The 27002-nt window shown below is 39.4% G+C and overlaps 3 protein-coding genes and 1 long non-coding RNA gene across 15 annotated transcripts in view; 3 read left to right on the top strand and 1 right to left on the bottom strand.

Moving 5' to 3' along the window:
• The window catches only part of spegb (striated muscle enriched protein kinase b), a 71401-nt gene extending 50827 nt beyond the window's left edge, over window positions 1-20574 (top strand). For 11 of the 12 annotated variants that reach the window (XM_027005670.3, XM_027005664.3, XM_027005663.3 and 8 more), the window contains 22 exons: window positions 646-814; window positions 1394-1493; window positions 3823-4023; window positions 4556-4613; window positions 5613-5690; window positions 5980-6152; window positions 6267-6293; window positions 6427-6579; window positions 6704-6746; window positions 7080-7148; window positions 7232-9887; window positions 10232-10381; window positions 10675-10791; window positions 11634-11801; window positions 12715-12837; window positions 13492-13656; window positions 14094-14898; window positions 15203-15442; window positions 15902-16125; window positions 16454-16529; window positions 16784-16933; window positions 17125-20574. In XM_027005670.3, coding sequence (XP_026861471.2) covers window positions 646-814; window positions 1394-1493; window positions 3823-4023; window positions 4556-4613; window positions 5613-5690; window positions 5980-6152; window positions 6267-6293; window positions 6427-6579; window positions 6704-6746; window positions 7080-7148; window positions 7232-9887; window positions 10232-10381; window positions 10675-10791; window positions 11634-11801; window positions 12715-12837; window positions 13492-13656; window positions 14094-14898; window positions 15203-15442; window positions 15902-16125; window positions 16454-16529; window positions 16784-16933; window positions 17125-17407 — 6228 coding nt within the window. In that variant the 3' untranslated portion in view covers window positions 17408-20574. Of the gene's footprint in view, window positions 1-645; window positions 815-1393; window positions 1494-3822; window positions 4024-4555; window positions 4614-5612; window positions 5691-5979; window positions 6153-6266; window positions 6294-6426; window positions 6580-6703; window positions 6747-7079; window positions 7149-7231; window positions 9888-10231; window positions 10382-10674; window positions 10792-11633; window positions 11802-12714; window positions 12838-13491; window positions 13657-14065; window positions 14899-15202; window positions 15443-15901; window positions 16126-16453; window positions 16530-16783; window positions 16934-17124 lie in introns of those variants that run through there. The other variant, XM_081713418.1, reaches the window with a different exon arrangement.
• The window catches only part of LOC145657570 (uncharacterized), a 21112-nt gene continuing 4804 nt past the window's right edge, over window positions 10695-27002 (bottom strand). The window contains exon 3 of the long non-coding RNA XR_014123385.1: window positions 10695-10815. This is a non-coding gene — a long non-coding RNA (uncharacterized LOC145657570). The remainder of the gene's footprint in view (window positions 10816-27002) is intronic.
• On the top strand, window positions 21400-23431 carry LOC113574635 (SPEG neighbor protein). Its single transcript, XM_027005684.2, has 4 exons — window positions 21400-21852; window positions 22211-22518; window positions 22615-22756; window positions 23097-23431. The coding sequence occupies exons 1-4, from the start codon at window positions 21746-21748 to the stop codon at window positions 23233-23235; spliced, it is 696 nt and encodes a 231-aa protein (XP_026861485.1). The 5' UTR covers window positions 21400-21745; the 3' UTR covers window positions 23236-23431.
• ctdsp1 (CTD (carboxy-terminal domain, RNA polymerase II, polypeptide A) small phosphatase 1) overlaps window positions 24890-27002 on the top strand; it is a 19877-nt gene continuing 17764 nt past the window's right edge. Inside the window, exon 1 of the mRNA XM_027005683.3 lies at window positions 24890-25282. Within this exon, the coding sequence (XP_026861484.1) occupies window positions 25207-25282 (76 nt within the window). The 5' untranslated portion in view covers window positions 24890-25206. The remainder of the gene's footprint in view (window positions 25283-27002) is intronic.

The raw sequence follows: 27002 nt of genomic DNA, 5'->3' as shown, positions 1-27002 counted from the left end.
CTTCTAACCACCAATATTTTGGTAATCAAGCCTCCTCTAGAATTGCTCCCCATGGAATTCCCTTCCCCCCAAGTCAGACTGGGAACGGGATCCCCTTCTACATGTAAATCCAATCTGAAAACACATCTTTTTTTTTTCTTTTGCCCTGTATCAGTGCTGTTTCTATCCAATTATGTTTTTGCAGGCTCTGTGTTTTTGTAATTCTGTGTTATATTTTGTAAGCGTCTTTGGGTTTTTAAATGCACTATATAAGTCTAATATATTATTATTATTATTATTATTATTATAAGCATCCATGTTGGATGGTTATTCTGTGCATAAAATGATCTTTACTTCAGTGGGCAGAATTTTCCAGGCATGCTGGGTGGAGCTAAACAGATTACTGAGCCCCATGTTGCTGTGATGACACTACGCCAAGTATTTTGTGAAACAAACTTCTTTGTTTGGTATGTGTAAAAAGGGACTGTAACATAAGCTTTGTTTTTGCTTTTGTTACAGTCCTTTTTTACACATACCAAACAAAGAAGAAAATGCCTCCTGCTCTCACAAAACTCAAAACCCTACTTCCTGATTCAGTTTGTCCTACCCGGTCTTTAAGTGACTGAAGATATTGTTGTTATTGTTGTTGTTGTTTTTGTTTTTCAGAATGATGTCCTCCTGTCAGAGAATAGCCACTTTACATTTGTGTATGATGATAATGAGTGCTCTCTGCTAGTGCTCAACACTCAGCTAGAGGACTCTGGGGTGTACACCTGCACAGCGAGAAATCTGGCTGGATCTGTTTCCTGCAAGGCAGAGCTCACCGTCAATGCCTGTACGAGTCATACTTGTTTAGGGTAGACCTTTCATGCTTTAGACTTAGACAGCCACACCAGGGTTAGGGTTACACACTGTTTGTGGTTTACCTTTCTCCAACAAACTGATTCAGTATAGGCCTATCGATATAGGCCTATCAGCTAATTATCAAGTTTTTCAGGAGTGTTACTGTAGGAAAAGTACACTAGCACACTGCTGTTTTAGTTGGACATCCCTAATCTAGTGTGTAGTGTGTAAAAGATTTAAACATATAACACAAATAATGCTAATGCAATTAGCAAGGAATTAAAGTCTTTAAGTCAATGTAAGTAGTCAGCATGTTGTCATGCTAGCTGGTAACCCTTGTTTACATTTCCTTGTTAGCTACATTAACATTGTTGGGTTGAAGCATCTCTCTGAAAAGGAAATGGTTAAACCCGTTGTTCCCCTTTGTTATAGGGTTATATTCTAATGCTTGTTTCCCTGATCACTGTTTTTTTTTTCTCTGATCAATTATACTTTAAATTTGGGTTATCCTAGTAATTGCATTGTATATGTGTGTACATGTTGGCATGGTTGTGTCTATATATCTTTACAGCCAATCAGGAGAAGGATTACCCAATGGAGGATGAGGAGTCTATCCTAAGGAGGATGCGAAGGCTCACCGATTACTATGACGTGCATAAGGAGATTGGGAGGTGAGAGACACATCAACAGCCATACATGGACACACACCATCACCTTCTAATGAGTGCAGTCACCAGTGTATCTGTTTCCACAACTGTCTCTGACGACAGGTCGGAACCTTTATGAATCATCATGCACTATTAGAGGTTCAACAGCATTAGTCTAATAGCGCTGAGGATGTTTGAAGATTTTATTTAATTTGATTTTGAGACAGCAGACAAAGGAATTTCACTTTAATCTGCACCCTTGCACAATTCATTTTATATGTTAATGGTATTTTGTTTTTAAAAAAAAAAAGTGTTCAGGAGTTCTCACAGGCACAAACACAGTTCAGTCGTTTACGTTTGGCTACACGAATCAGATTTAGTAAATCCAAATCCAAATCCAAGAACATCATAGTTGTAAAACATAGATCATTTTATCGGTACCAATGATGTCTGGTGTCTCATTTGCATTACTGTATTGTTAAACTATTATGCTTTATATTTCAGTCTAATTAAGCTCTTCAGTCAGCGTATTGGATACAGCACTACCTTAACTGTTGCCTCCAGTTTGGCAGCTAAGAAGCTTTGAAACATGACAATGTAGCAACACACTCTACAACAGCAGGAAGTTAGTCTATTATTGTTCTAGGGAAGCAAGTGCCAATCTCTTAGATGGTTTGAGAGCAGTGTGGTGTGGTGTGTTCAGTCATATCTTTGGTCTGCTCCCTGTCACTCTGCCTCTGTGAGGTGCTCTAATTATAATCTCCATGCCTGACTGCAGCTACACGTGCGTGCATACACATTCACACCCAACACACACACACATACACACACACACACACAAAAAATCCAATATGCAGTGCTGCACCAAGACACCTGCTGTTACTGCTGCAAATCCAGAATACACACACACACACACACACACACACGCACACACACACACGCACACATATATACACATCAATGGACCAATGCATACATGTTTTATAAGAGTATAACATAGAGCTAGAAAGGTGTAGGCATTATGTTTTAGTGATGTTACCCTAATCCACTGGGACATTTCATATATTTTATTTGACTTCCTTGTCCATCATTTCTAACTTATAGTCTTATTAAATCTAGTAAGCATTTACAACCGACACATACACACACTACAAACACTTAAACACTATTGCCTGCTGGGAGCCTAATCAGTTAAAGATTACTCTGCCCTTCCATTTTTTAACAGGATGAAAGGCAAAAAATTGGTTTTAAATTCTCATTAACTGCTTAAAATCTGTTCCATATCTGCATATCAGTAGGGTCCTAATTCAGATGGAAGCATTAGTATTCTAAGCCTTTCCGAGCAATTGTTTTGGAAAACTCACACACAGATAAAAACTCACACACAGATTTTTACATGTGTTTTTTTTTAACACATGTAAAAAACATGTGTAAAGCTAAAACAGGCGTTTGCTGCATAACACATGGCCTCTATGACCCCATCCTCTGCAACCATCCCATCTCAAGGTGATTGCTGTGCATGACATGATAAAAAAAATATGTAGAACATAACTAAACTTTTTAATACTATTAATGCATCTAGACTGCATTAATAGTGCCTTCTATATTGTAGTACAACACTCCAAAAAAAGAAAGAAATACCCCAGATAGTATCTTCATTTAAATACATTGGCTGATGTTAATTGTGTATCATAGAGAAATCTGAACATAACAGCAGGGTTTTTGCTGTTTTATATGCCACTGATAATATGTAAGCAAATGTCTCTTGGCTTGAATGTATGAAGTGATAAGTATAAATGTCTACAGTGGATTTATAAAATGAATATATTCTTGTGTTGGAGACACACAAGCACTTTATACAATCTGTTTGGTAGCACAGAGGCTGGTCCTTGCATTCACAGCTACTGAGAAATGTTGTCATCGTTTCTCTTTTCATCTGCGAAATGATATTTCTTTTAAGCTGATCCTTTTTCCCAGGGGGATCACAGGCTATTTGCACTTAACAACTCAATGCCTCTCACCTCCCTCCACTGTCCCATCCATCCCTACAAACCTGTCCCATCTCCAGCCTTGCCTGTGCCAGAATCCCCCAACACAACCTCAGCCCCCAATCCTCCAGGGCAAGCATTTAAGGCCGTGGTCGATAGTTCACTTATAGCTGAGATTCACATCTGACTTCCTTCTGCTGTCCATATACCAGGCCCTGGAAATATGACTTCACTAAAGGAAGGAGAATCTGAGCTCCCTGTTATAAATGAATGAAGTACTATTCCATGTCTAAAAAGTAAAAAAAAAATTTATTATTTATAAGTGTGTTTATTTTTCTTTACCACTGTAATTTTCTCTGTTCCAGAGGAGCCTTTTCATATGTAAAACGCATAACACACAAGGTGGGAAAGAGGGAATATGCAGCCAAGTACATCTCAGCTCGAGCCAAGAGAAAGGCCTCAGCCCTCAGGGAGTTGAACATCTTGTCTCACCTTGACCACGAGAGGATAGTATACTTCCATGATGCCTTCGAGAAGAAGAATGCTGTGATCATCATCACAGAGATGTATCCTTTTAATTATCTTCGGGCACTTTCTAGTACTTGTTGGTATTAATGCATATTTAAATCAGTATGACACAGTCCTAAAGCAAAAACGTCCATCTCTATGGAATTTTTCCCTCTCCATACCTGTCATGGTTTCAAAAATATCTCCTCTCTGCTCTGGCAATGAAGCCATTTACTAGCCATTCAAAGCCCTATAGCTCCACTTTTCTTAATGAATCTGGCCGGGTGTGGTGAAGGCTGCAGCAGCTGTGTGTAATCTAAACCTGTCTATACCTGATTCTCAGCTGACTCTTCAGCCTGTGTTGTCTCACTCCCATGGCCATAGAACTGCCACTGTCATTTAAAGGAGGTGCTCTTCAGACTGCACAAACAGCTAAACACAAGCTTATTTCTTATCTACATACACACACAAGACACACAAGTCAGTGTCTTTCTCTCTTTCTTCTCTCTGACATACACAGATACACACAATGTCTCTGCTGGTATCAGCTTTTGCCCAGTGATTGTGATTGCCCTTGATAATTTTTTGAAGATGTCATGAGGAGCTTCTGGAAAGGCTAACAAAGAAATCAGCTGTGTTAGAAGCAGAGGTGAGTAAGACCTGCATATCCTTCCCAGCATGCTCAGGGGAGTGCCTTTGTTGCATAGTAGTTCCCTGTGAAGTGAACTACACAAGGAATTAAGCCTTGAGAGAGATTCCAAACTGTAGGAAGTGAAAATGTTCAGTTTGACAGGATCTTAAAACTGAGCAGAGAGTAGTGAAAAACAATTCATCACTATGCAGGAAGTTGACACAAACATTTATTCATCACTCATTTCACGTCTTGTCAAGATCCTCTAGCAAGTTGAGATTGCAGGCTGGCTGAATATCGAGCAGCAAACAAACCAGACTATGTCAGAATTTACTTGTGTGTGTAATTACTATTTCACACATTTTTGTAGAAAACTATTAATGATACTTAGGGACCCTGTGGAATGAACTGCAGCTTTTTCTTATCTATTGGGCACTCAACAGGGGATTTCCCTTCTATCTGTCTATCATTTATTTACATATACATTTACATTTGTGGTACTCCTAGAATGCATCTTAGCCAGTACCCTAGTTCAATGGACACTAACCTATCTTGAACTCTAACCTGTTGAGGTTAGAGTTCAAGATAGGTTAGTGTCCATTGAACTAGGGTACTGCTAGATAGAGTCGTCAATGCTGAAACCTAGAAAGAATTATAAAAAGAGCATAAGTACAATATCAAACAACAATCACTTCTTGAATCAGCTGCAATTATCACATCATTCATACACTCAACTACTCAACCTTTATTTAACTACAAAGATGAATGGAGTGCTGTTATCATTAACTATCCTGTTGTAGAGCTATCCTTTCATACCCTTTAGTCCTAACCCTACTCTAGCCAACCATTGTCCTGAAAACATCAGTTGGTTACATCAGGTGTAATGGATTTACGTCTGAACTAAACTCTGCTAACTCTCTTGAAGCAGAGTGAATATGCCTTGTTTAGTGAAGGTCACAAGATAGATGTATTATGTAAGATTCATGATTATATGTTGATTTGGTATGTTCTTTACAGATTCGCTCCAGCATTAGACAACTGTTGGAGGGAATTAGTTATCTTCATCAAAATGACATATTGCATTTGGATATCAAGGTGGGTTTAATTATGTTTTTTTCCCCCTCCACTCTGTGTACTTTCGACACTATGACAGCCTCAGTGGCAGCACTGCACATTTTATTGCTTCAGCATTTTCTGTCTTGGGACATTTGGGTGACAAAGAGCTCAGTGTTCAACTACTGAGCTGAATGAGAGGTTGGGGTTAGGAACCTCTGCAGGACTATACCAGAACTGCAACTGAGAAGGACTGTACTCTACAGAATGCACTATATAGAACATGTGCAACAGTTTTGGTAAACCTGACTCTGTGTGTTTTGGCTAATAGCCCGATAACATCCTCATGGCTGACCATCCCAGCGATCAAATTCGTATTTGTGATTTTGGGAATGCGGTGAAGCTAACACCAGATGAAGCACAGTACTGCAAATACGGCACGCCAGAATTTATCGCCCCAGAGATTGTTAACCAGACACCAGTCTCCAAGGCAACGGACATTTGGTAAAGCACATGGAATGTCCATCTGAGAATTGGCTGGTGTATAAATAATGTGTTCAGACTGTGACATTAATATGTTATTAACTCAAATTTGTTTGTATCTTATTCTTTACTTAGGTCTGTTGGTGTCTTGACCTATCTATGGTAGGTATGGCTTCATGACTCTATACAAAAAGAGAGAAAATTTAAGTTGAGTTTGTAAACCATTGTTATTGCTTGTAACTACCTGCAACATCTACTGTAAATGATCCCTGTTAAATTAATTTATTTTTTGCAGTCTCACCGGAGTATCTCCATTTGCGGGGGAAAATGACAGAAGCTCTGTTCTCAACATCAGAAATTACAATGTGGCCTTTGAGGAGAGCATGTTTGTTGACCTTTGTCATGAAGCAAAGGGATTTGTCATTAAATTGCTAGTTGCAGACAGACTGTAAGTGGAAATACTCTGACCTATTGAATTTCTCAGTAAAAGTCATTAATTGTTTCTAACATAATTGAACATTTCTACAGAAGGAGCCATCTTATGACCATCTCATGTTTTTTTTTCTCCCCAGGAGACCAGATGCCAATGATTGTCTTCGTCATCCCTGGTTCAAGGTATGAGGTAGAAAAATAAAAGCAGAACAAACCTGGGAAAAGTGTCAAGAATATGAACATGATCTTCTAATGATGAAAATGACAATATGGAGAGAGATTGGTGTATGGCCAGGAAGCATGATATTCTGAATGGGGAAAATATTTCATTTTGCATATATTTTATTTTAAATAACTAAGGATAGATAACTAAGGAAGCAGTCTGATCACTTAGCCAATATACTTTATATATAAAGACCATAATACATGCTAATGATGTCTTGCAAAAACATCGTTAGTATGTGTTTAAATCACTCTTTATTCTTAGTTTCTCTAACAGCCTTCTATCTCTTTCAGATCTTAAATAAGGGAAAGACCATAAACACAGAGTCCCTAAAAAAATTCTTGTTAAGAAGAAAATGGCAGGTAAGAACACATTAATAGACATTTCAGCACCATATTGCTATTTCTTTTTTCTGTAAATAATATTGCTTTTTAAATTTTTACAGCGATCTCTTATCAGCTACAAATCCAAAATGGTGATGAGATCAATTCCTGAGTTGTTGGACGAGTCTTCTAGCCATATCTCTATTGCTGTCCCACGACATCTAAAAGAGGGATCACCACCACCCTCTTCTTCATCAGATTCTGATGAAGACATTGATGAATTGCCTTTTATCCCCATGCCTCTTAATATGGAGTTCTCAGGCTCCAGAATGTCACTGACTGAGATTCTTGGAGATGACACAGTGATAGGCAAACCTGATGGCAATCTTGAGAAGTCAGAGTCAAGCCCTCAAAAGTTGGAATCTATGGAGTGTGAACCACCAGCAAATGCTGGTGATGCTGCTGCAAGAGGTCGGGCCAGGAAGCGGTCAACACAAGATGATGACAAAGGCTCCTCTGATGAGGAACCAGGGGAATTAGCCAAGAGGGCAGAACAGACAAAGAAGCCCCTTCGTAGAGGCTCAAGTATGGAGTCTGAAAAGCCTGAGGAATCTTGTCGTAGAGGTGAGCTTCGTAGAGGCAGCTCAGCAGATAGTGCTCTGCAACTCCACATCAAGCCAGAAGAGGGTGCTGAGGAACGTACTATAGATGGTAGAAGAGTCCTTAAAAAGTCCACATCAATGGAGTTGCCTCGGAGGAGCCCAAGCCCAGGAGCTGCCAAAATGAGCCAGGAGGATTATGCCTTGAAACTGGAGTTGATGAGACAAAGGCTTCTCAGAGGAGGTTCTGTGGACAACAAGATGAGCGGTCTTCGTGGCCCCCTGTTGGAGACACTGGGCATGGGAGATGAGAAGAACTTTATGCGTGGGCCTCGTCTAGGCAATCCTCCATTGGTTCGAGCAGCATCCAGTGACTCGCCAAGGGATGACATCCCAAAGACCAAAGTGCTCCGTAAAAGTGCTTCCTTTAGCCAGGGTGATGCTGAGCCCATGCCCCTACACCGTCGGATTGGGGCTCCTCTGGAGATCCCTCTAGCCCAGATAGAGGAAAGACGGTTGCAGGAAGCTGTTTCCATGTCTGCTCTTGCAGAGCAAGTCAAGCAAGATCCCCACCCTATTACTCTCAAGCAACTCACTCCTGAACCAAAGAGATATGAGACAAAGATAAATTCAGTTGAGAAGGAATCTTCACCTGTCAGAGAGATTAAGCATGAGGAAATTCTAGTAAAACAAGCAGACATCTCCACTGTGGAGAAAGATGAAAATCAGTCCAATGAAACTGGTGTGGAAAATAAGGATTTGAGCATATTACAGCAATCGGCCAAAGAAGCTAAAATGGTCCCCCAAGGTAGATCAACATCTGCAATAGTGTCCAGAGTGGTATTGGAGGAGAAAATTGAAGAGGAGGAGGAGGAAGAAGAAGAAGAAAAGGAACCAGTTAAAAAACATTTTATAGAAAAGGAACCTAAGATTCCTAAGATGGAGGTCAAAGAAGTTGATGAAGAGGAGAGCACACCAGGTACATCTTCAGAGATCATGTCCACTAGTCCCACTGCAGTCACCAGTCCAAAGGAATCTGCCAGGGGTACTCAAAATGTTTCTTCAACCTATGTGACCCCCATTCCATCTTCACGAACAGTACTTCCTGATGGTAGAACCTCTGCTTATGCAAGTATCATGCAGACCATCGTAGTCCCATCACTGGTACCATCAAGCCAGCCTGCACCTGTTTCTACATCAACATCAAGTATTTCACCATCAGATCCATGCGTGCCTGACTATTCACCAATATCTAGACATATTTCAGAGACAGGTCTCATTTCCTCTCCATCATCTAAGACAGATATTCAACAAACAACTAAACATCCTGCAGTCTTCTCTCGGGTCGCATCAGTTGAGCAGCCAACCAAGGAACTAAGTCCACCCAAGACCCCTACACGTGGTTCCCCAAAGAGAGAGCCCTCTCCTGTAAGCCACATCCAGGACCTTGCATCTGAGGAGGTCTTTGAAGCTAGGTTCAAAAAACGTGAGTCCTCACTCACTCGTAGTCTAAAACTTCTTTCTTGGCAAAAGACAGAAGGAAAATCCTCTGTAATTACTCCTGAGGTAACTGAGGAGATGTACCGTCCTGGACCAACTGGTGCTCCTCTGGAGTTTGTACCCAGGAGACTGGAGGAGAAGTCCAAGTCTGTTCAGGATCTTCGTGAAGCAGAGAAAGACCCAGGTTTTATGAGGAGACTATCTATGCGCCTGAAGAGGACCCCTTCAATGGAGAGGAGAGAGGAAAAGCAAAAAGAGGATGTTTCCAGTACCCCTCGGCGTCGTTTGTCTTGGAATTTGGGAAGGAGAGGGTCACAAGACAAAAAAGAAGTGGAGATGATGAGACTGGATGGAGGTCCAGAGACACCCCCAGAACCAGAGTCCAAGAAACAATCTGAGTCCCCTGTCCTGGCAATGCGCAGAAAGATAGGTAACACAATGGCCGGCATATCAATGAGGATCAGGAGTCATTCTGATGAGAGAAAAGATGAAAAGGAGGGCAAAGCAGAAACCAAGAGGACTCCTTTACTGTCTATACTGCGTCGATCCACCTCAGAGGGTGGTAGTCTGAAGAGGGTTGGCATCCCACAGAATCAGCTAGCAGTCCAGTCAGGCACCAGGGCGTCCTCTGAATCTTTGGATTCCATGTCTAGCATCCAGTCAGAGTCAGCTGTCAAGAGTACGTCACACAATTCATTAAATGTACAAATATAGGTTAGCCATGTATGTAACTGTACTGTTCACATGTATGTTCTTATCTAGAAAGGGTCAACATGATTCAGGCTTTTAGTATTACTCTGGTACATCTGACTCAACAACCAAACAGTAAATGTTATTGTGAAAGACACTTAATTGATTCAGGTGTACAGAAGTCTGTAACAGAACTCTCAGACCAGCGTTCTATGACTACTACTCTGGTATCATGTCTTGAAAGACTAAAATGCAAAGCCAAAACAAGTCACGTTTCACTATCATGACATGTTACTGTCATTCCTGTTAAGTGTCATGTTAATTCCCTCCCAGGCACAGAAACAGAGCGCAGGTCACGATGGGATCGATGGGGCCTGACTAGAGCTAGAAAAGATAAGACTGTGTCCCAACCAGACATACCCACTGCTATTGCCAGAGAGAACGGCTCCCTTCGTTCTCGCCAGTACTCCCGTATGACCTCTGGTAAGTTTGTTGTTTTGGTTTTTTTTATCTATTCATCTGGTTATTCTGCAATATGACACATTTAATTAGATTAAGGACAATCCTTAAGGACATCTAAAGTCAATGATTGCAGCAATGACCAAGATCAAGCTAAGCTTTTAGGCTAATGCCAGATTTGTCTTTGATCTTTTTCACATTTTGCTTAATGCTACAGGCTTTTATTATAACTTTACATTTATCACTATGAACTATTTGTGCAACACTGGCATCAGCATCGCTATAAATAGAATCTCACAATATGATTTTTCATGTAGACTTCCCGCCAGTGTTCCATATCAAACTGAGGGACCATGTTCTTCTTGAGGGGGATCCAGTCACTCTCAGCTGCCTGCCTGCTGGAAGTCCTCACCCACGTATCACATGGCTGAAAGGTTTGGTCTCCACAACCCTGAAAACTGGACATCACACAGTTCACTTTTACAAAACTAAACAAATGCAGTACATTATCATCTGATGATTCATTCATTATATAACATCACCTGACAAAATGAATATAAAAGTGATGTAAGTAGATTTGGTAGATACTGTTGGTCAGATCTATATAGAAACTTTACACTAGAGGAGGTGATTTAGAGGAGATGTTTTTACTGAGAGTGAAATAAAAAAGTTCTTTGTTGTTTCCATTGAAGTAATCATTATTCTGTTACATTAAGCCTGATTTCAAATGATTTGCCTGATTTCAAATGATTTTAAAATGAAGGACTGGTTAAGAACAATGTGTGTTAATCACCCAATGTATGTCCCATGAAAGACTGCACATTAAGTCTTTTCTTTAATTAGAAAGGACCAATTTCTTGTAGTTAAGATAGACTGAATAAAAAAAATAGTCGCTGAAATTCAGCTGCTGAAATTATTTATTAGACAGTAAGGCACACTGTATAAACTCACATAACTGTTGCAAACGAGCCTATTATCTTTAGATCTGTTCAGACAAATTGTGTCAGGGCAAAAATAATTCTGACCTCTTCACAGTATTTATGCAGTGTTATAGAACAGAGTCGGTGCTCACATTGTCATAGCTGTTCATTTCTTAGCTATTTATAGTGGGCTTTCTGATTCTAAATGCCACTGCAATGTCAGACTTCACCGCATAAGCTAAAACATTCACAGAATGGGAACATCAGCTTTTTTAGGCAAAACCAAGCTTTGAGATTTTCAAAATGAATGTGACTTTGGATCTCATTGTCCTGTGGATTGCTCTGTGCATGTGCAGATAAAAAGCCACTTGAGATTGACCCAAGGATGAATATGATCTCCTGCCCTGATGGAAGGCAGCTACTCATGATTATGAAGACCACCAAGAAAGACACAGGTCTATATGAATGTGTAGCCACAAATCCACTGGCCTCTGTTAGAAGCTCCTGCCAACTCTCTCTTGCCCGTGAGTTTTACACACACGCACACACACACTCACACTCTTTGGACAATAGGGTTGGAAGAGGAAATTTAGACGGTCAGTGACTGTGTGTTCATGCACATGTCTACGTGTGAATTCATGGGTGTGTGTGTGCGCATGCGCGCATGCTTATGTGTATGTACACATGTATTTCTATGTATAGGAACAGATTTGTGTGATTGTGCGCACACACACACAGGGAGAGGGAGAGGGGGAGAGGGAGAGGGAGAGGGGGAGAGAGAGAGAGAGGGAGAGAGAGAGGGAGAGAGAGAGAGAGAGAGAGAGAGAGAGAGAGAGAGAGAGAGAGAGAGAGAGAGAGAGAGAGAGAGAGAGATTCTATGTATAAAAGATTAAAGTAGCAAGGATGTATGAGGAACATACTCTGGGTCTGTATGTAAAAGCCTTGAGCTCTGGGATAACCCAGAGAAACATCACTAGTTCACCATGACAATTGGCCCACTCTCTGATTTGGAGAGGAGTCTAATATTGTGTTTATCAATGTGTAAAGCCATTTGTTCATGGGGTGCCTAGCTATAAATCATATTCTTTGCCAAGAGCTGTCTCATAGCCAATTAACTGGGCAAGTTCACTTGCTAGTAGGGCCACAACATTTTTTCACCATGGAGCTTTATTTCTCCTTACACTAAAAAGCTAATGGGTAACTGTATGGAGAACATGTGTTTCTGTACTAAACGTTTACCCTGTAACATGCAGTATTGAGCTGCTATGACATAAGGATTTTTTTCTTCTTTCCTTTCTTTTCTTTACAATTATTTTAAAGCTGATTCACCCGTGACGACTTTTATGTGTGGAATATGCCTTCCCCTGATCATTTTTAGATCCCCCATACCCTGGCCTTCATCATTCAGTTTTAACTACAGTCTTGCTTTTTATTTAGGTCTGCCAAACCAACCAGGGACACCGGAAGTTCCTCAGAAGTACAAGAGCACAGCTCTCGTGGTGTGGCGCCCGTCAGACACCATGGCCCCATGCACGTACTCTCTGGAGCGGAGGACAGAGGGTAATCAGTCTTAGCACCCAAAAGTGTCAGCATGGATGAAAGCAAGTGGGAACAGCTAGCATATCCTCAAGTCCAAAACTTTGGAATAACTCAATGAAAAAGAGTATCTCCCATTTCTGCTACTCCCATTTAATCAAATGAATGGATTTCTTACTCATCTATATTTTGAATGTAATAAAATCAGTGACCACTCATTACTATGTATGCCAAGTCAGTAAATCTCATATATATATATATATATATATATATATATATATATATATATATATATATATATATATATATATATGAGGAATTTCATTAATAGGAATGTATATTTGTAAGAGGAATGATATTAATTTCTCTATTATTTGCCTCTACTACACCGTTACTGCTCTTTGAGCTTTATTCTTGTAGATCGTTGCTGCCATCATTCGGACAGTTTATACATTGCAACAGACGTCGTATGTGTCTTCTCAATTAGGGATCATCACTATATTTTAACTAATTTAAAAATGGGTAAAATATAAATACAAAAGCAAAGTTTAATTTCACTTGATTTCTCAGCAGTTATAAATTTTACTTTCCTGATGTTTAGCATAAAAATCAGGTACAATTTTTTATTTTTTCACTTATTTAGTGATATTTTTTCACTTATTTATTTTCCCTTTCTAGGTGAAAGTAACTGGCTAATTGTTACCACGGGTGTAGCTGACTGTTACTACAATGTCACAGACCTCCCAACTGGCGGCACCTACAGGTTCAGAGTAGCTTGTGTGAATAAGGCTGGCCAGGGACCATACAGCAGTCTGTCTGAGGAAGTCACCCTGAATGCAGAAGGTACAGTTCATTTTGCCTCATAGTGCCCACTTCCTGTTTCTTCACATCTAGAAATGTCAACATGACACATGATGATTTTAAAATGAGCTCTTTTAAGACTGAATCATTATTTAGGTACAAATGTCCTCCTATCACAAATACAATCGATCATCTAAGGCATGTTGGATATCAAAGTTTTTGCAATTGCTTTAGTTTTGCACTTGTGCTATGAAAAGGGTTAAACCAGTTTTCCACTTGTCCCTGTAGAGAAACTATTTTTACTTTTCAAAACACCCTTTCACTTTTTTTGCAAATGAATCAAAGACCACTTAGGCCTAATATTAAAAGATTTGCTAAACTGAGCAAAATTTGTGAATTTTTGTGTGTATTTCACTTCATGAAGAATTCTTTAAGATTCCTATTTCCATAGAATATAGTAATAATACTTCTACTGACAGCACCTCAAAAATCCACTGGAACAGCCATTGTGAAGACCATTACAGCGTCACAAGCCCCTGCAGTCAAGACATCCACCATGACAATGAAGCCTATGAAGCCTGCTGGGAGTAAACCCACAGCCAGCGTTTCTGTAGGCCAAGTAAAGGAACCTGCTGTCCCTCCGGCCCAGCCTCTCAATCCTGTGTCTGTGCCTGTCTCCAACACTCCCACAGTCGCACCTCCAGCCACAATCCCCTCATACTCAACCCCCACCCATCACAATGTGCCAGAATCCCAGACTTCCTCACCATGCACCTCCACCCCAACCAAAGCTAAGACCACTCTCAATATCACTGTAGCCAAGCCTACTCTTACACCAGCTGCCCCTCAAATCCAGCCTCTACCAGCCAAATCCTCCCCTCCTGTCCTTCTCCCCAAACCACTGAGTCCTGTGAAAGTAGCTCCACCCATGGCCCGAACTCCACCAGTTTCCCCACCCCCATTAGTCTCTCCTCCCCCTGCCATTGGCAAACCCATTTCCTCTGTACCCATGTATGTCCCCACAACCACAACAGCACGTGGGACCCCAGTCAACCCAAATACACCCTCTCCTGCCCTGTCTCCACCTGTAGTATTAGTTACTAGTCTGAGTCCTGTAGGAGAAGGTTCTGGTACACCCAGCAGGATGACTCCCACTGGAAGGGCCACACCATCTGGGCGTTCAACCCCTACAGGACGTAGAACTCCCCTGGGAAAGCCAGGAGACTCTACCCTCCGGCAAGGGGTGCCCCAGAAACCATATACCTTCATGGATGAGAAGGCCAGGTAATTAATCAGTAATTCACAGTTTGGTGTCTTCCATTAAATACTTTCCAAAATGTCAGAACCTAGAAAATAAAAATATATGTTTCTTTCTAAAACATATTGTTTTTCATGGTTCTTCTTTGTTTTCTCTCAGATAATTTTAACAAGCGAGTATTTTTATTTGCCTGAACCTTGTTCTTTGTAAAATTGCTTTGTGCCAACATATAATAAGACATTGTTTAAATATTGAATAAACAAGTGTTAAATTTAACTGAATATTTTTCATTTAATTTCAAATGTTTGTTCTTTGTTTGTTTTCCTTCAGAGGTCGTTTTGGTGTGATCCGAGAATGCAGAGAAAATGCCTCCGGCAATCTCTTCATGGCCAAAATTGTTCCATATGAGCCAGAAAGCAAATCAATTGTGCTGCAAGAGTATGAGATCCTCAAGTCTCTGCATCATGAAAAGATCATGGCCCTCCACGAGGCCTACGTCACCCCACGTTACCTGGTGCTCATCTCAGAGTGCTGTGCAGGCAAAGAGATCCTCTACAGTCTGATTGACAGGTCTGAGAACCTTTGGCCCCTTAGGCCTGTCTGGTCTGTGCTTTGTTCGCTCTTAATTTGCTTCTGCCCAAAACAGCACTCTACTGTATCATACAACAAGTGCCTATTGTTTGGTTGACTTGACTTGATGGTTATTGATAGTGAGAGTGAAGATTTTGGCCTTGTTCCAGTTTAGAAGATGAAGACCTCACTCACTTTCCCTAGCAGCTTTCATTGGACACATTCACTTTCACAAAATCCTTTAAAAAAAAGGTCATTCCAGATAATGTATTTTACTCTGCAACTGCTGTTTAGTCACAGTTCATAGTGACAAAACTATTAAGCAGTGTTACTTAATAGAACTGACAAATGACACCTCCAGGTGGGAGGGGAGTCAATAAGCAGGACCTTGTTTTTGATTAGACTGGAATGGTGCCATTATGCTTGCTGAGACCTTTCCCAACCACTTGCTCTTACCAGGTTCCGCTACTCAGAGGATGATGTGGTTGCCTACATTGTGCAGCTGCTGCAGGGCCTGGACTATCTGCACAACAGGAGAATCCTGCACCTGGACATTAAGCCAGACAACATCATCGTCACCTACATGAACATAGTCAAGATCATTGACTTTGGCAGTGCTCAGACTTTCAACCCTCTCTTTCTGAAGCAGTTCAGTCCTCCTATAGGAACCCTGGAGTATATGTGTAAGTAATACAGTGAAATACTGTGGTTTCTTTTTCCATGAGGAATTCAGACCCTCCTAAATTTGCACAGCTGTTAAGTCACAAAATGTTGGCTCAGTGTATTATTTATTATTTTTTCCCTAAAATATAATTTTATTGATACTATCTTTACTCCAAATAATGTCACAAAATCTAGGCATTTCTTCTTTCTATTTTCTCTCATGCAAACTGACCATAATCTTTTGGAGTGTGTATGTTTCCTTTTTTTGGAAGTAATTGAACACATCCTTGCACTCTGTAATTTGTGTTTTTTGTTGGGGTTTTTTTTATCCCTTCTGATTGCTAAAAGCTCCTGAGATGTTGAAAGGGGATGTAGTGGGTCCTCCAGCTGACATCTGGAGTGTTGGTGTTCTGACCTACATCATGTGAGTGGTGTCCACTGCTGTGTAGCAGCTCTCTCCTGCCTCATCACACAGAGCAACAGCTACAAAATAGTACATTTTATACTGCTGTGGTCTACACAGTTCCATTATGTGCATCTGTCTGTCTGTCTATCCATCTACCTGTGTATCTGCCAACTTGCAAACTTATGTCTGCGCTTTAATAAGAACGCTAAATGTTTATATCAAACCCGATCACCTGTAATTTTCACTGCTGTGTTGAATCTTGTAATCTTCAGGCTCAGTGGAAGGTTGCCATTCATAGAGAATGACCCAGCAGAGACGGAGGCCAGAATCCAGGCAGCCAAGTTTGACCTCAGCAAGCTCTACCAAAACGTGTCCCAAAGTGCCTCTCTGTTCCTTAAGAAGATCCTGTGCACCTACCCTTGGTGTGTAAAGGACAACATGTTCCACGTGTTCGTCTGTGTCAGTTGACATGGCTGTCATTCAGCTGAAAAATGTACCTGAGGCATAACTCTGTGTGCGTGTGTGTGTGTGCGTGCATGTGCGTGTGTGTGTGTGTGTGTGTGTGTGTGTGCGTGCGTGCGCGCACGCATATGTGTTTGGTGTTATATTCCAGGGCACGTCCCTCTATCAAGGACTGCTTCAACAACTCTTGGCTCCAGGATGCGTACCTGATGCGTCTACGTCGGCAAACCCTCACTTTTACCACCACACGCCTCAAAGAGTTCCTGAACCAGCAGCAGCAGATCAGGGTTCAGATGGCTACAAAACACAAAGTCCTCCTGCGCTCTTACCAGAGCTCCACCCAAACTCCAAGCACATCCACCTCACCCTCCTCACCCAGCACGCCATCCACCCCCTCCACCCCCTCTACTCCCTCCACACCTGTCACCCAGTGAGCTAACCTCTGCTCTCACAGACGGACATTATATGGGAGGAGAGCTCTGCGGTGTCAAAGGGGAAGGACAGAGAGGCACATCCCTAGGGTCGCTCACTGTAACCAGGGTGAGACCTGGCTGGGCAGTGGCTGGATCACAAGGGGCCTGGTACTACGTAGTGTGTGACCACACCAGGCCCAGGCTCAGCACAAGTGGCCCAATTCTGTGAAGAGTCAAACATACCCATAGTCAGACCTAAAGAAGAAAAACCAGTCTTTATCAGACTTAAAAATACAAACACATACACACACAGAAACAGAGGCTTCACTTTTCTTCACAGACACATCAGAGCTTAATGCATTACCCTGTCAGCTGTAGCCTGCATGCTTAGCACTGCTGTGATCATTGTCTTGCTTCTAGCTCCACCCTGTTCTTTGCTCCACCCGTGTTTCTTGCTCCACCCTATGTCTCCATCTTCTCCTGTCCATGACTGTTTGATAAAGGATAACAAGTTATTCTCTACATCATGTGGAGCCCTCACACAGAGCATATAATTTAACGAAAACATGAAGGTGTACAGCATATTTTTTTTTCAAATTAATGTAAACCTGTGCTGTTTCACTATAATGACACTGGGGCCTTGATACTTTGGAGAGGAAAATGTGTATATCCTGTTTTTCTGCTAGTTTTTATGAGATTATTGACACTTTTCTTACAGGTAGTTGTTATACAGTAATCATGAGTATATATTGAAGGTTAGAAAATAATGCTGAACATTCAAGCTATTCTTACTGTAGTGCAACTCGATGTTTTACAACCAGCTTGAGTTTTGTCTTTTATAGACTTTTATGGCAAAAATTGGATCTTACTCAGTAGCTTGACACCAGAGAAATAATTTAAATGTTTAAAACCAGTAGCTTTCCAAGGTCAGGCAACTTATTGCACAAATGCCCAGTCTTTGAAAGAACACAGCTTTTTGTCTTTCCAACCCACTGTGGAAATTTCAGATCACACAACTCATTTTGTTTTATTTATTTTTATTTTGGGGTATTAGAAGTGGCCTTTGCATTTAAAATCCAGAATGCATTATACATCATGGACACAGACACACAGAATGTATTATATATCACAGACAGAAGTCTTTGTGACTTTTTTTATTATATTAATTTTTCTTTAAATCTTTTGAATGCTTATCCCTGCACTCTGGTGACGTGACAAGCATGCTACTAATACAAATATTCCCTTTATAGAACAAATAGAATAAAATGTACTACCTATGGCAGCAAAAGGAGGCATTGTGGTGTTATTCCTTATCTTAAATAACAAAAAAGTTTTACTTACATTTTATGTGTGTTATTTATGGTTATTTTGTTGGGGTAGTCACAGAGAAAAGTTTTACTTGCTTCTATATGGAAGCTACTGTGTAATTCTAAAATCAGTATACAGATAAGAAGGACAGTGAGAACATTAAACAATGCTCAAATCTGACACCCAAAGTTTGGCTTTTCTTGTGTTTAGGTTATGTGACACATTTCTGATGGAAGCACATTCATCTTAAGACCAGCAATGAGTGTGCTGCCCACTCATGGTGTAGTGTCCTAAATCCTGATTCAGTGGAGAGGCTATTTAGTCCAGCTGTAGGAAATTCCACTTTTGCACACACAACTTCAAATTAAAGAAAAGAAAGGTTCAGCAGAGATAGAGTGGCTACTGTAGAGAATGCCTAATGACAGTCTAACATTACTCAAAAGGTTCTTAATGTGAAGTACAATTGTCTGTTATCAGTAAATTAGAGTAATGTTAGTGTGGTTTAACTAAAAATAAATCTCTATCTTCTGTCATCTAGATCTAATGTAAAATTATTTGAGGTGTACTGTAATTAATATATTTTGCACAACAAAATTTGTAAGATGAAAGTACATTAATTTGTGTCTATTCTAGCTACGTAAATGATCAGGATCCTATTTTCCCAGAGTATCTCAGTGATCATCTTAACTGTTAGACTTGTTAGTGATAATCTAACATCTTTAAATAGTATGCTTTGATACTTTAACAAACAAAGCACATATCAATAATCCCAATTTAAACATAAAGACACATATCAATTCTATTTATTGTACAGGGATCAAATTGGTACAGTTGTGAATACTATATAGTCAAACAATTAATTAAAATGATGATTACTGCAATTGTTATAAGATGAATGTGTCATGAAGTTGTATTTATCAGAGCCTATATATATATATATATATATATATATATATATATATATATATATATATATATATATATAAATTTTTTTTGGGGGGGGGGATATTTTGGGGTGTGTGATATAGCTGTATAAATCATTCAAAAAGGTATCAAAAATATCCAACACATAATAGTTTTGTCATGTGCATCTACAAAACATGAATCTCAGAATTGCTGTGTTTCAGAGAATGTGTAAATTTTAACATTGTGGATCAAACCCTTCCTCCTCACATGCAAGTGAGTAGAGCAAACATTTTCACAATGCTGTTTATACAGCAGTGCACATTTGAAGTTCATATATAGGTTGTATCACCTCACAATTATTGTATCACAAACAACAATATATGGGGGACTGATTGGATACAAAAGTGAATCCTGTTTTATTATTGTTTACCTTGTCACTGTGCCTCCTGGACAGTTTCCATACTGGCTTACTTTCTTTTTCATTTACAGGAACAAGGCCCTTTGTGTTTTATTTATTTCTAATCAATTATTATTATTATTATTATTATTATTATTATTATTATTATTATTCAGAATTTATTCATTTCTTGCAGTAATTTTTCAATTTTTATCTCTTTATTATTTGGATAATTGAAATGATGTGATGACTCGGTTTGCTAAAAGCATTATGATTACCAACACAATAAAATCACAAAGTATGGCTACAAATGCCACAGACAGTGGTTTTCTGGTTCTGTTTTTGTACTACTAATTTGTGTGTGAGCATTTGTGTATTGTTTCTTTTCATTCTTTTTTTTTCTTTTCTGCTGAGCAACCCTTTAATGTGAAAGAACATCAAGCTTTTTTTCTGGAATGCATTACATTGCACTAAAACAGTGACAAACATTGACATGCCATGAATGTTTTACAGTAGTATGAAATAAGTGTGTATATGTGGAATATATGACAATTAATAAAGTCAGCTGTTAACAGTACTGCATCTGAAAATAGCAGTTTTGTCACATATATCCACTTGCATGGTGTTATCCACCAAATGACTCATTTCTTGAAATTAGATAATCAGTTTCTCATAATAGCACTTTCAAGATGCATTTTGAATTTTCTAAATTTTTACTGCATTTAAAGAAGACTGTAGTATTTATTAAAAATATGTAATAAAATCTATTATAGGAAATGTAAATGAATGACCGCCTTTATGCTCTTGCAACTGAGTATGAATAATAAATTATTTCTATTTATTAGCTGGTGCATTACTGTAATTTGAAAACATGTTCTGAAGTGCTCAAATTTGTCCATCCAGGTGCAGTAACTCCTGATTGTGCATTTAAAAGAAAACTCTATGCTGAACACTAAACTGGGCTGAGACAGACTTTCCACAGATGTATCTACAATTGACAGCTGTAATGAGTACCAAAAGACGTCGACTAGCTAAATGTGTAGATGCACTCAAGTAAGCCCAACCCAAATCTATCACATCTCTATAGCTGCCCACCTGTGTGCATACCCTCATCTGGGAGCACTCGTGTTTCATGTCCAATGATTTGGCATCCAATGCCTCTGCCCTTAAGCCTCCCAGGCAGCACTATGGGCAGCCTCTCGGGCCTTTACACCATGGGTTCACTATATAAGGCCTGGCTTGCTACAGTGAAACACTTGTTGTCTATTTTTTATCGAACTCGACAAGCTAAGAGACTCCAAGGCAGAGATCCAAAGATGGTCAAATGGCATGGTATTTGTGGGCCTTCTCCACCTAGACTCCAATATACCAGACTGGCCCCAGAGGAGTGCTGTTTAAAAGTATGAGCACAGGCAGCTCTCCGTGTGTGGATCCTAAGTGAGAGGAGCCATCCAGAAACGTCTCTGTGGTGAGTCTTTCCTGATTTTGTGTGGTGATGGTAAGAATACAAAAGTCTAACTGCAGCCAAATTTATGATTTTCAGATTTCATAATCTTTTTAGCAGTAATTGGCAGATTTCTGAGAATACTGTTGATCCAGATTATGCATTAGTGTGTAGTTGTTATAAAATCCAATCAATGATGTTCAAATACTTCATATCTAATAAATAATATTTAGGGCATTTTTAGAAGATAAATTCCAATAAAGAAATGAAAGGGTATTTTTACACAGCATGCTGTCCTTAACAGATGTCTAAAATCAAGGCTGCACCCCCACCAGGGTGCACAATCAACATTACTGACCCTCATGTACAAGAGGCAGCTATCCGTATCCAGGCTTCATACCGGGGGCATCGGTAATGCAAAACTACAATGTTTTAGTATAAATTACTAGGAAATAGGGTTGGGACTGATTATATTTCATAACTTGTATATTATACCCTTTTTATGTTGAACAGCCTTCATTTCACATATGACTCTTGCTCACAGTTAAACTCGATATGCTGAGCCTTCTCAAAGGGGTTATAATAATCAATTTCTTTCACTCAACTGAATTGCCATTTTACTTAAAGTTTGTCTAAGATTAAAAAAAAAAGCAAGAAAGGAATCACTTGCCATAAACTATTTGAGTAAATTCAGAAACCTGATTCACCAGTGGAGCTAAATGCAGGTAAGGATGTGTCACAAGTTGATTCCATCCTTTTGCGCATCCAGGTCCAGAAAAGAGCTCCGTGAAAAGGGCCCCCCAAAGTTTCTACAGGAACTGAATGATGTGCTTCTGGTGGAAGGAAGTGCTGCAAAGCTAGAGTGTCGAGTCAGCGCTTTCCCTGACCCATTCATCATCTGGTCAAAGGACAGAAAAGAGCTCAATGATGGACCCAAATACCGCTATGTGTTCGAAGACCCTGATGTTGTAGCACTAGTTGTACGTGATGGGGAACTGGCGGATCTGGGAAGATATACCGTTACCATCAAAAACCCCTTTGGCCAGACCTCGGGCTCTGCCTGTATCATTGTGGAGGGTGTGTGAAATATCTGTTTTTTGTTATAATATAGATGTGTTGTTTCAGGACTTCACTGTATTGAAAAAGCATTTTTTGGCATTTTCCTGCATGTAGTTCCAGCTAAGGTGAACAAGGGGCCGGACAGCGTTAAGGCCAGGCGAGGGACTACAGTGGTGTTGAAGGCAGATATCAGTGGGGAACCACCCCCTGATGTTGGCTGGCTCAAGGATGGAGATGACATAGAGGAAGATGACAGGTATTCTGATTTAAAACAGGCTTCACTAGGTTCAGTTTGGAAGTGACACAGTGCTATATTAGGGTTTTCATATGAGTGTACCCTTTGCAAATCATTAGCTCATTATCAACAGGAAATGTGAATATCTTAAAAATACAAAAACAAACAAACAAACAAAAAGATCTGTGAAAACGGACAAAGAATTCTACAGATAAAAATTCACAGATAAAAATGATACACCCACACACGTCTAAGAACCTCACTATTGATAAAACAACTGTTAAAACTCATTGTTGATGCATATTTTAGATGCAATGTTTTCCACTATTTTTCATACTTTTCCATACCCTTGCAACCCCAGGGTATTTTTTGATGTAGGAGACACCAATACCATCTTGACCATCAAAAATGCACAGCCATCGGATTCGGGAAAGTACGAAGTGTTCCTGGAAAACAATCTGGGAACAGACCAGTCCTTCGCTCGGGTGGACATCCTTTGAGGGTTTCTGTACAGCTCTTCTGTCTTTCTACGTCCTCATCTTGTCTTCCACACAGGCTTCATTCTCTTTCGTTACTAGCTTTACACTAGAGGCTAAACTAAAATTTGATTTCGCGTGTATAGATGTTTCCGGTTTTCCAATCTCCGGTTAAATGTTTCAAAACCAACGTGCATGTGAATAAAAAACAGGAATTTCCTATTCATTTTTGCGTGCTCTCTATTTTTTTTCGAAGGACAGCATATGACCATCCTCACTTGCCTGACTCAGTGTTCAAACTCTGGAGTTGTTTTGTGTATTTTTCGACTATACAACTTCCATCTCTACAGTGACAGCGAAAAAAAGGTGGCTACATGTAAAAATAAGATAACCAACAAATATCGCCATGACTCCAGTTATGCTGCCTTAAAGCTGTGATCAAGAAATTATATGTTTGCAGAAAATTGTAGTATTTGAACCTGATCATTGCCAATTGTACTCTGAATAGGTTGAAAGGGGGCGGTAAAACGTCCCAGAAAGAAAACTCCATTATCCCCTTTGGCTGTCTTCTAAAATAACAAAAAATAGTCAATGTCGTCATATTTAAGTGAGGTCCTCTAAAACGGACTGATAGCTTGATGTATTTTATTGAATCAGCCCTACTTTAGAGTGGTTTGAACGCATTGCGCCGTGAATACTAATGAAGTAAACTTGCGTCTCAATTTGACAGAGTGCACGAACTTTTAAGACTCTCCCTATTCTCCATTCTGCTATGGACAGTTTCAAGGCCCCCGCTCACTGAGTTTTTCCAGTGTAAAGTTCGCAAGAAAGTTTTTAAATTTGGGATTTAGGGCCTAATAACGACTAATCGATAATCATGCGAGTTTAAAATACGTTCAGTACGGGTATAAATCTTTACTATCGTCAGATGTCCCTAAAAAACAACACATTTTGAGCAGAAAAGCGCAACCTACGACAAGGCCGAAGATCTTTTTAACTTTTTTGCGTGTTGGATTTTACAGAACTTAAATGGGAAACACACCAAGTAGATTTGCATGGACCAAGTTTTTAAACGATGTAACCAAACAATATTTGCTATACAGGTTATTGGGATTGTTTTAATCCGTGCATTTTTATGCAGTTTAGTGTGGATCCCACACAATCTACAAATTAGTTTGCTAACTTGATTGCTTTGCGTAAGCATCAACTAGGCAATTTATTCATCCATTTGTTTTATCTTTACTTATACATCTTTATTCATGAAAATTAGCCTACATATTAAAATCAATTAAAATATAGTTGGTGCCAAGACCTTTGGTGAGCTTTTATTTTATGTAAGTAATTTATTACAATATCATTGCACAAGCAAGTAAGCTTATGGTTTTGTTACAAGGCTAACAAGCTTTATGTTCAATGCGTATTTTGGCTAATTACTTTGTCTTGGTAGTTTCTATATATATTTTTGTGTTAATCCCACAAATGATATAAAGGCATGTGTAGTAAAATTTGATTACAATTTTTTAACCTACTACAGTGTTAGGATATATTCTTAAAATTTGAATGCATTTACCAGTACGAGTACAATCTAGATATGAATATGACTTCTGAACAGAACATACTGTTGTGAACTTGTTAGAGCGGACCTTGACAGAAGTTGCCCCTTTAAGACTGGGGGTGCCTTGAAACCGATGAGTTCCATGTTTGTATCTTGAAATTGAGAGCAGAGCCGAACTCCATGTTGTAACAAAGTTATCATCAAGAAACGTAACTTTTTCTTTTTATTTATATTTAATTTTCTTTGTTTTATTATCGCAATGAAAGTATAGAAATCACATTAATTCCAGTGTCTACGCGCATTATGCATTTACTCAACTGCTGGAAGTGTTAAGTTATTTGTCACTTGGCGTAGAATTTGATCAATTCAAACTTAGCAAGCGATCCATATTATTAGAAAAATACTTTGTAAAGTGCTGTTTTACTGGATTTACGGATCTCATGGACCTCCCGTCCTCGTCGATAATCACGCAAGTGACTAAGGACGAAGAGCCGAATGCTCTTTTGCGAGAAAAAGGTAAGTTTGAGAACTTCAGATCGGATTGTTTTCAGGCGCACATGTCAAACCCACTGAGACACACTCGGGGTGGCGACCTCATTAAGTTAAACCAAATTAAAACAGAGTGCATCGTCTACCCTTTTGGGGACTCATAGTTACAGGAAACCACTCCATTTATTTAGTAAAATAATAGTAAAACCATTTCTGTTGTTTGATTGGGTTATTAATGGACTAAATGATGCACATTTAATCGAAAATGTCTTATTTTACAGATATATTCTACTGCACACAATAGATTCACCCTTGTCCTTAAAATTTCCAGGTAGTTTTTAAAGTTAGTTTTCTGTTGGTGGACTTTGGGAAGTTGTGTTCCAGAGCTGGGGGCGGGTCCGGAGCATCCGTAACCAGATGGCTGACGTTCTGCGTAAGACCGTTGAAGCATCTTATATAAATATGATTTATCCGGAAGTATACCGTAAATAATATACTTGCTTAGTTTGTACTCCCATCGCGTAGGGTAGTAGTGACTGTGGGTTATTATGATTAGTCAGCCCAGCGAAAAACGCTGCGGTGTCTGCCCGGATTTGGTTTTACCGTTACAGGATTACATTGTAAACCTCATCTTTTATAGTCTGAGCTTTTTTAACGAAAATATATTTTTCAAAGTAAGCTAATAGACCATGCACTGAGAATTCAAGGTATAAATGAAATGAAATGAAACTATGTGGCCTAGGTGCTCTAATGAACTGTTTCTTGCCACGTTCTTCGTTGGGTTTGAATGGAGGCCTCGGTATCCCCACACTGCGTTTCAGTAGTCATCAGATAACCTGGTCATCAGCGTGGTAGCATACAGAGGAAGGCTCATGAGCTATGTCAGCACTGTACATGTCTGATGAGGTTTAATAGTTTACTGCAGGTCAAAGGCTCTTTATTGTGTGCCGTTTAATGTTTTGTTTTTTGTATCTGGACGGCAGTTCCCCTCCTGGCAGATATTCGAGCACTCCTGATCTCCTCCTCTGTGGTCATGTAGTAGAGCCTAAATTTAAAGTTTCTCAGTATCTTATCACTACTCAAGGAGACTGTTCGGGATGTAAACAGTGTGCTAGAATGTTTTTCACCAAGTTAAATACTAGTAAATGGTTATGTGTTTCCTTCCCATTTGTCTTTTCCATTCAGTTTTGATGAATGTTGTTTTCACATTTTGTGAAAGGTATTATGTTTTCTCAAAGATGGCTCTTACTTATTGAATTCCATCATAAAGGTTAAGTCATTTCTGTTGAAACAGTAATATATTCAGGTTTTGCAGCTTTATTTTTAAGTTTATCTGTGGATTACATTTCTATATTAAACATTTGATATGTACTAATTATTGCATAATTACTTAATTGTTAATATTAACTTTTAGCAGGGTTAGCCTAATAGCTATTCTAAAAAAAGGGAAAATATCAGTGCATACTCTGTCTTGGTTGATGGAATATGTCTGGTCTAGGTAAAGCCATGTATATTTTTGTTTTTTCTTGAAGAACTATTTCTTTAACAGTCTGGGCCTTTAAGATTTTTATTGATAATACTGAAAATTGTAGTTATATTGTTTCTGTGATTTGATCATATAGGGTTAGGCCTACTTTGCACATGTTTGATAAAACATTTTAGATTATGGATCCATGTTGGACAGCAGATGCATGTACTTTTTTCTGTTTGTCATCTATTGACTCCAGAATCTGTACTTTAGTCTGTA

This window comes from Electrophorus electricus, chromosome 4 (assembly GCF_041902795.1).
Source record: "Electrophorus electricus isolate QZ-2024a chromosome 4, ASM4190279v1, whole genome shotgun sequence".
Lineage (NCBI taxonomy): Eukaryota > Metazoa > Chordata > Actinopteri > Gymnotiformes > Gymnotidae > Electrophorus > Electrophorus electricus.
Note: the sequence above shows the minus strand (reverse complement) of the source record. Positions and strands in the feature narration are given on the sequence as shown.

Coding starts and splice junctions, on each gene's coding strand:
- LOC113574635 (XM_027005684.2), top strand. CDS start 21,746: ATGTCTAAAATCAAGGCTGCACCCCCACCAGGGTGCACAATCAACATT. Junction 21,853..22,210: donor GCTTCATACCGGGGGCATCG/GTAATGCAAAAC, acceptor TTGCGCATCCAG/GTCCAGAAAAGAGCTCCGTG. Junction 22,757..23,096: donor GACATAGAGGAAGATGACAG/GTATTCTGATTT, acceptor TTGCAACCCCAG/GGTATTTTTTGATGTAGGAG.